The sequence below is a fragment of the Pan troglodytes genome, chromosome 9 (assembly GCF_028858775.2).
Source record: "Pan troglodytes isolate AG18354 chromosome 9, NHGRI_mPanTro3-v2.0_pri, whole genome shotgun sequence".
Lineage (NCBI taxonomy): Eukaryota > Metazoa > Chordata > Mammalia > Primates > Hominidae > Pan > Pan troglodytes.
This window is the reverse complement of record NC_072407.2, coordinates 16677650-16686710: the sequence shown is the minus strand read 5'-3', so window position 1 is coordinate 16686710 and position 9061 is coordinate 16677650. Positions and strand designations below refer to the sequence as shown.

The 9061-nt window shown below is 46.1% G+C and overlaps 1 protein-coding gene across 1 annotated transcript in view; it reads right to left on the bottom strand.

Annotated features, from left to right (window-relative positions):
* Nucleotides 1-200: 200 nt before the first annotated feature.
* The window catches only part of PARVA (parvin alpha), a 153216-nt gene continuing 144355 nt past the window's right edge, over nt 201-9061 (bottom strand). The window contains exon 13 of the mRNA XM_009459955.5: nt 201-2391. Within this exon, the coding sequence (XP_009458230.4) occupies nt 2315-2391 (77 nt within the window). The 3' untranslated portion in view covers nt 201-2314. The remainder of the gene's footprint in view (nt 2392-9061) is intronic.

Genomic DNA, 9061 nt, shown 5'->3' with positions numbered 1-9061 from the left:
GGGATTCTGGGCTGAGACAAAGAACTCAATCCCAAAACACAATTTTCTGATAAATTAGAACTGTTATTTAAAAACTTTCCTAGTGTTCCAATGTATTTTCATACTGTATATATGTAAAATAGAAAAGGAGCACTCTTAATAAGGACACTTGTACATTTGTAACTTGAATATAAGAGAAAAAGACCAAAAAAGAGACAAAATTCATAAAGCAAAGCATGTTTAAATGAATGCACTCCTCTTACTTCATCCTGCTCCAGTATTGCTCAAGAAAATGAAGCAATTATTTATCTTGATTTGCTACCAGGAATTTTTTTAAAAGCAAAAGAAATATTACACTATTTAGTGTTTCCTAATAAAAAATAAAATTTCACTAATTATGTAAAAAAGAATTGTATTCTTTTACATAGATCAACACAAAACAGTACATTGCCTTTGTATGTTAAATGCTCATTATGCTGAGTGACAATTCTAAGAGCAAAGACATGTAGTTATCTAAATTTTATGGGTCCTCAATTACTGCAGATAGATAGTACAGTAAGAGACAGTACAGTAAGAAATAAAAAGGCTGAAAGGAATGTTTTGGACACTAGAGGAGGCCTAACTTCGGGTGGTGTAGATACAGATCAAAATGAATTTCTCAAACCAGAGATGGGCTTTGTGGAATGGGCCTAAAGTAGTGACAAGGTAGTCACAGACTTCTGGAGGAGGGTACTTGGGCTGGTGTCTACCTGGCATATTTAGGAGCATTCCATAACGAGATGTAATATCAGCACAATTGATTATTTAGCCCAAGGTCTCAGTCAGTTGATGGCTACAAGTGTTAAGTACCACAAGCCCCACCTCTATCTCTATATGTTTAGAGTGCAAATATTTTCCCCATGCTTCTCGTCCCCTAGTCACTGCCCACCCCCCTCCGCCCTTCCCTATTCTTACAGGACCTAGCAGGCTGGCACACTAGAGCTCTGTCTTTCAAAGTCAAGTTCACATAGAGGGGATACAAGTAACCACAAGCCCTTGAGTAACCCACGCAAAGAAACTGCTTGGCTTTGGTCTAAATGACTTACATTTTTCCTCGCCTGAATTAGCCGGTAATTACATGTGGGCAGACTTAGCCAGAATAGTCTAAATGATCAATTAGAAGGCAAAAAGAAGTTCCTTTCTTTAAAGTTCAAGGGTCCCTGTTGAAGAGCCCTACTTCCAAAGTGATGCTCACATGGGCCCGTGCCCAGCTCTCTGCGGTGCCTGAGCATATTGTACATTTGCTTAACGATAATGAATTTAGTACTTATTTTGCAGGAAAATATAGGGCATTTCCATTACATGCAATCAAGCAAAAAGGCTGCAAAATGTGCCACTCCATTAATTCTAAACAGAATCCTTCCCAAATGTCACCCTGAAACCAAAGTACAGAGTTATTATAAATCTGAAGGAATTAAGAGTAATTTTCATTTGTACAAAGGATGTGAGGGACATGACTCCTGCCACACACACACTATTAATTGGGTTAAATCCAATTTGCCAATTTCAGTGTGAATCACTAAGCTCTGACCTAGCTTGCCCCAGTGGTGAGATCAGTGGGTTCTCGTGTTTTTGGCTCAGGTGTACATGTGCACGTGCTCATATGTGCACACACATACACAACTTTAGAACATGCCAAGAACATAATTGGCTTGTTATAAACATGTTGTACTGTCTACTATTGAGGAATGCATACTTAGCTAAAAAGAAAAGCAAAACCTTGATGATTGGACTCAGAATAGTGGTTACCTTTAGGGAGAAGGGAGAGGTTATGTTCAAAGAGGAAAAAATTTCCAACTTCTGGCAAGTCATTTAACCTCCAAGCCTTAGTTTCCTCATCTGTAAAAGGGGAATGAAACACCTACTTCAATGGGAGTCCTGAAGATTAATGGCCTTGAGTATATATATCAGAGCAGAGCACTTAGTGTGGGGCCTGACACACAGTTAGCATCTTTTGAATGGTAACTAGGATCTTTATTTTCATCTTGTGGGGACTCTTTTGCCTAAGCTGGTTCCCAAATCATGGAGGGAAATCTGGACCTGGCACCGGGATGGGAACAACCTTCCCAACCTTCATTGCTAGGTTGGTCCCCAGCGCCTGGGAGGGATGGGTCAGCCCACCGAGTTATTGATGATTTCCTTCCTAATTTCAGTTTCCACTATCTCTGGGTTGCAGCTGGACTTGTGGGAGAGCACAGTGCAAGAGACAGGAATAAGCAGGGTAAGGCAGTTCGGAGGAGGGTCCAGTACGCCAACGGCAAGAACTCTTGGGCAGTGGGGGGCCCAGGGCAGCCCCTCACTCCACGTTGCGGTACTTGGTGAAGAGGTTGTACAACACTCGTAGTGTAGATTTCAGGTCACAGTTGACTATGTCTGCGTAGAAAACAAAAAACACCAATTGTTTCCATGGGGCCACATGTTCCAAAGCTGGCATACACTGCCTCTCCCTTCCACCCACCACCCAATCCCATGTACCCAGCATGTTCGGGACGGATGGGTAGAGTGGGCAGCGAGAATTCAGAGCAGGGGGCAGTGAGGGTAGAGGTGCTGGGGCACAGCATCTCCAGATAAGAAGGCCTGACCCTCCCCACTATCGCCACCTGTCCCAGGGGCTCTTTGCCCACTGCCTCCAATCTCCATCATAGAACCAACCATGGGTGGTGGAAAGGAGGGGAAGGCCTGGGGCTACAGTGGAAGACCAGGGGGTGCGTTAGGACTCAAGCTGCCTCACAGAAGCGTGCCTAGCAGAGAAGGGGGACTTGCAAGGAGTACTCAGGAAATAGGCGTCATGGGGGACAGACAGGTTCCGATTAAGAATACAGCACGGCAGAAGGGTTTGAGGTGCTAGAACTTCAGCTGGAGGTTCCTCAGCTTCTATGCTACCATTCCCTCTCTCGCTCACTTCCTCCCTCCCTCCCTCTAATCCTCCCATCCTCCCTCTAATCCTCCCATCCTCCCTCCTTTCCTCTGATCCTCCCATCCTCCTTCCCTCCCTCTATTCCTCCCTTCTTCCGTCCCCCCGGATCTTCCCATCCTCCCTCTTTGCCTTCCTTCCTGTGCAATAGGAGCTTTCCAGGTACAGAAGTGGGCAAAGAATTCCATGTGGAAAGTTTAGTGTATCTTACTAAACCCAGCTATGCTGGAGAATTCCCAATAGGCTACCATGGCTAGAGAGGTTGGGGTGTATGGGGCTGGATCCCGAAAGGCCTTGAATTCCAAGTTACAGAGCTTGCATGATTTTGTAGGCTAGAGGCTGGAAACTGGCAGCTGGCAGGCTAGCTATGACTCACTGACACACTGTGCTTAGCCCTTGCTCCCTTCATCCATCTATTTACTGGTCACCACTTTCTCTGGCTGTTCCTCTAACCCTCTGCTGGCTCCTCTACCTTCCTCCCTCCCCCAACAAGACCCCCTCTCTGCTCTTGTCCCTCTGCTGTCACTCTCCTAGAAAGCCAACCTTTGAAGAGTGGGAGAAGAGAAAACAAACAAAAAAATGGAACTCTGTCTACTATTGAGGAATGCATACTTAGGTAATAAAATTATAAAGAAAAGCAAAAACAAAGCAAAACCTTGATGACTGGACTCAGAATAGTGGTTACCTTTAGGGAGAAGGGAGAGGTTATGTTCAAAAAGGATGCAGGGCAAGTTGAAGGGAGCTCTTGGGAGCCAGCATTACTTTTTTCTTTGTCCTGGGTGGTGGCTGCGTGGTGGCTCGCTTGGTAAAAGTTCACTAACCTGTACATTTATGTTTCATGCACCTTTCTGTATATGTGATATTTTTCACAATAAAAATGATTAAAAAACAACCGTATGGGAGGTCAGATGAAGTAGGTGATTAAGAGAAGGTAATAAATGCCCTGGGATTCAAAGATGGGAGAAATTACACCAAGCCACTGGGAAAGAAGGGGTGGGGGAAGGTGTCAGGATTCTAGCAATGCTCTGGTCAATACCCACAGGGATCCTTCAAGAGTAGGCAGAGTGGGGAGCCAGGGGCTCCCAGGTCTTAGCCTTGGGACTTTTAAAAAAAAGATTTTATTTTTTATTTCAATAGCTTTTGGGGTACAGTGGTTTTCTGTTACACGAATGAATTATATAGCAGTGAATTCTGAGATTTTAGTGTGCCCATCACCCAAGTACTGCACATTGTACCTAACATGTATTAGTTCCTTTATCCCTGTGCCCGCTCCTGCCTGTGCCATTCTCAGTCTCTAAAGTCCGTTATATCACTCTGTATTTAGCCTTGGGATTCTTGCAACTGGAAGTGCCACAGCCTGGCATGCTCAGGCCCCAAGCTCCAGGCCTAGGGCCCAGGGCTTGGGGGAACCTCCTTAGGTTCCCCCCACCCCAGGGCCCCTCCTGCCTGCTCCCTCCAGGCCTTATCCTGGTTATAGACCAACCCTGCTCCACCCTGGCTGGGCCCAAGGTCTCCTACTGATAGACCAGGGGCTTCCAGAGACCCATGGAGAGGCCTGGAGTGGCATGGAGCTCCCAGATTCTGTTTCTGCTCCCATGGTGCTTCATCACATATCTGAACCTCTAACTGGGGCCCAGCTTGAGGCTGAGCCCTGCTACCTTGCCTTGCTAATGCTGAGCCAGGAGTCCCACCCTGAATCACCTTCTGCCAGATGGAATCCCATGCCCTCCAGGCCGATTCCTGTCCTCCCCTGACTGCTTGGTGTTGAGTGTTTCTTAAATTCCACTCAAGTCAAATACCAGGAAGTTACTCCAGGGAGGAACTGCTAGAAAGGCAGAGAGGGGCAAAGGTGAGCTTGCCAAGGGAGTGGGTGTAAAGGGGAAGGTAAAGTGGGCCTGGAGCTACTGCAACAGGCTCCTAATAAGCTCCCCTTACCCTTTCCAAACCATTCTACCTACTGGAGCCAGACTATGATAGGCCTCCAGGCATGGCTGTGCAGGATGTGCACTGCACAACTCCAAGGCACATCATTCACACTTCCAGGGCACCACTGTCATGGACTGCAAGGTAAACAGAGCCCCTTGGAGCTGTGTAGCTCACAGCTTGTATGGCCATACAACTATTTCCCTTAGAAGGTCCAAAATCCTAAATTGTGGCTTTGTAAGGCGTAACCTGACCCGACCTGCCTACCTTCCCACTCTCATTTGGTACCACACTGCCTCCCTCACTATGTATCACAGTCACTGTGGCTTCCTTTCACTACCCTCCCCATGGGCCATGCTTGGCCTCCGCCCATGCTGTTACAACATCTAGATCACTCTTCCCAAATAGCTGGCTCTAGGTCCTCCTGCAGACCTCAGCTCAAAGCACAGGCTCCTGGAGGGAGGCCTTCCTGACCCCGGCCTGGGCGCAGGGGTCCTGTTTTATGTTCTGAAAGCTCCCACATGCTTCCTTCATAGTACTCACTCCAGGTGTAAATCAGTGACTTGTATGCTTATTGATTAACATCTCCCTCTGTCCTGGACTGTAGGTTCCTTGAACACAGAGAGCATGGACCCTCCAAGGATATTAACAGATCCATGAATGAATGGTTGCCCAGTGTCTTGGAAGCCAAGGAAAAAAATTCCAGAGAGGGCGGACAAGAGGGCCACGTGCTCCCAAGAGGGCGAGGAGGTTAAGGACTGAAAAGAGTTCCCAGGGAACATAGGCCCAGCAGGTGACTTGGGAGAGAGCAAGGCCAAGAGCAGGTGGAGGTAAAATGTTAATAACAGCATGGGCAGATCAGAAGTGGAGGCATGAGCACGGGTCACAAAGGAGGAATTTGGGGGCCTGGTGAAGGACAGATACTGATAGAGGCACGGGGATTTGTTTTCCCTTTTGAAAGGTGGGTGAGTTCTGAGGTTGCTAGAAAAAGAAAATGTCCAATATGGGAGAATGTTTTAAACTGGCCATTTTAGTGGTTACTAAGTGACATTTTTATGTTCACAGAAGTTTGCAGTCCATCTCCACTCCAGCTGTGTGACCCTGGCAGTCACTTAAATTCTCTGAATCAGTTTTCTCACTGGTAAAATTGGGCAATACCTTTATGAAAAACACCCAGAATATATTAACGGTCCCCTAAATGGTAGTTTTCTTTCTGTTTTCCCATCTTTGCCCATTAGCAGAGCTGCTGTGTATAGCCGTGCAGTCTGTGCACTGCACAATGCCTGCATCATTCACATGGACTAAGCCCTGCTCCTTGGAAAACTGAGTTGCTTCTTTACCACCTTCACCACTAATGCCAACAGATGGGCCGGGTGAATAGGGGAGACAGCAGTCAGGGACACTGCCTATCACTTATCACCTGTTCTTATCAAGAAAGCCAAGACCTGGGCCCCCAGGTAGTCCCAGGCAGACTAGTAGGCCAAAAGGAGACTGGACTATCTCAGCCAGGAGAAGGGCTGTGGATTCCTGGGAATATATTGTAACTTCATGCTGTATAAACAGAGCCACGTCAAAGCCCTGTTCTCATAAATTATGTGATTAGCAACTCAGTTCAGTTCTGATAGCCTCTGTGTGCTGGCCCAGGGCCCCTCTCTGGAGGCAGACAGCCAGGACTATGGGGCTTCTGGTCAGATACACCAGAACAGAGGCTGTCTGACAGCCTGGGGCCAAGGAAGAGGTGGCTCTAGAGATAAAACAGCTTCTGGCCAAGGGGAAAGGGCTCATTGTTTGCTCCTCCCCCACAGAGGTATTAGTGACTCTTTCTATCAGGAGAGGACCATCAAAAATGAGTTCATGAATCTCTAAAGGATGCAGAGGCCAAAGGAAAGAGAGGAACTCTCTTCCCAGCAGAAACCGTCTTTGCACAAAGGGACAAGGCCCTCTGTGGCCATTTGTGACACCACAGTTTCCTTCATCCCAAGGCACTGCTGAAGGCCCTTCTCCGAAGCCTTCCCCCACGGTCTCTGAACCCCTTGACCAAGGTGGGAGGCCCCTGCTGGCTCAGGGCTGGCAGCTGGTGGGGGCTGGAATCAGTTAGGTGGCCACTAGGTGGTTACTTATGCTCTAGCCCCCAGCCGACCTCCCCGCGCCTCTATCTCATCCTGTCTCGCATCTCTACCTGCTCTCTATTCCCCACTGGGGCAGGATCCATGCTGTACAGATGCTCCTTTTCGTGGTGACCTACTGCCCTATCTGGTGGTGAGTTTGCCATTTGCTTTATTTATTTTTAAAAACTTTTAAGTCATTAAAAATTTTTTTAAAATATGACATACATCCAGAAAAAAAACCATGCAACATATATGTACTGTTTTAAATATTTGAAAATGAACTCCTGCCTGTCAAAAATAGAACATGGTCAGTACCCTAGAAGCATCCCCTCCCCCTTCTACATTCCCTCTCTCATTCCCCAAATATAACCACTGTGCTGACACTTATGATTACTTCCTTGCTTTTCTTACCAGTCCTAGCATCAACATACGTGCCCTTGAACAGTAGATTCGAATGTTGCCTCTTTTTGTATTTCACAGGATTCATCTATGTTGTTACATGAGCTGTCTGTTTTTTTTAACAGTTTTACTGAGGTATAGCTATAATTATCCAACTATAATTCTATAATTGTTCAAGGATAAAGCTTCTTGGCCGGGCAGGGTGGCTCATGCCTGTAATCCCAGCACTTTGGGAAGCCGAGGCAGGCGGATCACCTGAGATCAGGAGTTCAAGACCAGCCTGGCCAACATGGTGAAACTCCGTCTCTACTAAAAGTACAAAAATTAGCTGGGTGTGGTGGTGGCAGCCTGTAATCCCAGCTACTTGGGAGGCTGAGGCAGGAGAATCTCTTGAACCTGGGAGGGGAAGGTTCCAGTGAGCCGAGACCATGCCATTGCACTCCAGCCTGGAGAGCGAAACTCCATCTCAAGAAAAAAAAATAAAATAAAATAAAGCTCTTGATTTGTTGTCTACCTCTGGTAGATTTTCAGTGCTTCAAAATCATTGTTTTGATGATTTTTGTCCAGTTTTACACTTGCTTTTTTGCAGAGAATAGTCACTGATCTCTTCAGGCTACAGTAACTACAAGTTCCTCCCCTGACTTCTCAGTTCAGTCTTTTTTATTGTCATGGTTGTATTATAATCCATGATATGAATATGCTCCAATTTATGTAGCTAGTCTACTGGGATGTACACTGCAGCCTATGCTATCATGGGTATTCTTGGGCTTGTCTCCTGGTGTATGGACATACATACCTATGAATGGAATTGCTAAGTCAAGGAGTGTGCTAACTTCCTATTACTGCTGTAGTAAATTAGCACACATTTGGTGGCCTAAAAACAACATAAATATATTATCTCTGAATTCTAGAAATCAAAAGCCCCAAATCCATCTCACTGAGATAAAATCACGGTGTCAGCACAGCTGCATTTTTTTCTGGAGGCTCTAAATGGAGATCCTTACACTTGTTCTTTCCAAGTGGGGGATGGAATAAGTTAGGTGGCCATAAGGCAGTTACTCATGTTCTAACCCTCTGGGGTTGCCTGCATTCTCTGGCTCATAGCCCTCTTCCATCCCCAAAGCCAGCAATGGTTGGGTGAGCCTTTCTTATGCTACATCACCCTCACACTCCTGCCTCCCACTTCGACTTATAATAAGGACCCCTGTGATGACATTGGGACCACCTAGATAATGTCATCATCTCAAGACCCTAAATTTAATCACATCTGCAAAGTCCCTTTTGCCATGTAAGATAACACATGAACAGGTACTGAGGATTAGGACCTGGACTTTTTTGGCCAGGGGTGGAGACCACATTATTTTGGCAGGGGGTGTCTACCACATTATTTTATAGCGTATTACAAATCTTCAACTATGTTAGATGAGAACAAACTGTTTTCTACTTTCAGCTAAATAGGGACTGAATAAAAATAAAATGGTTCTAGCAATTTAGAACACCAGCAGTTTCTGTTGCTCTACATCCTTGCTAACACTTGGTATGATTAGAGTTTTAAATGTTTGTCACCATTGGCTTCCGTACACTATCTCCAAGGGGAATGGGGGAGTTGAACATTTTCCATGTTATCAGCCACTGACCAAGTCTTCCCCAAATGAAGTGATCACCTGGAACTAAGCTGCCATCACCTGCTTGGTTTTTC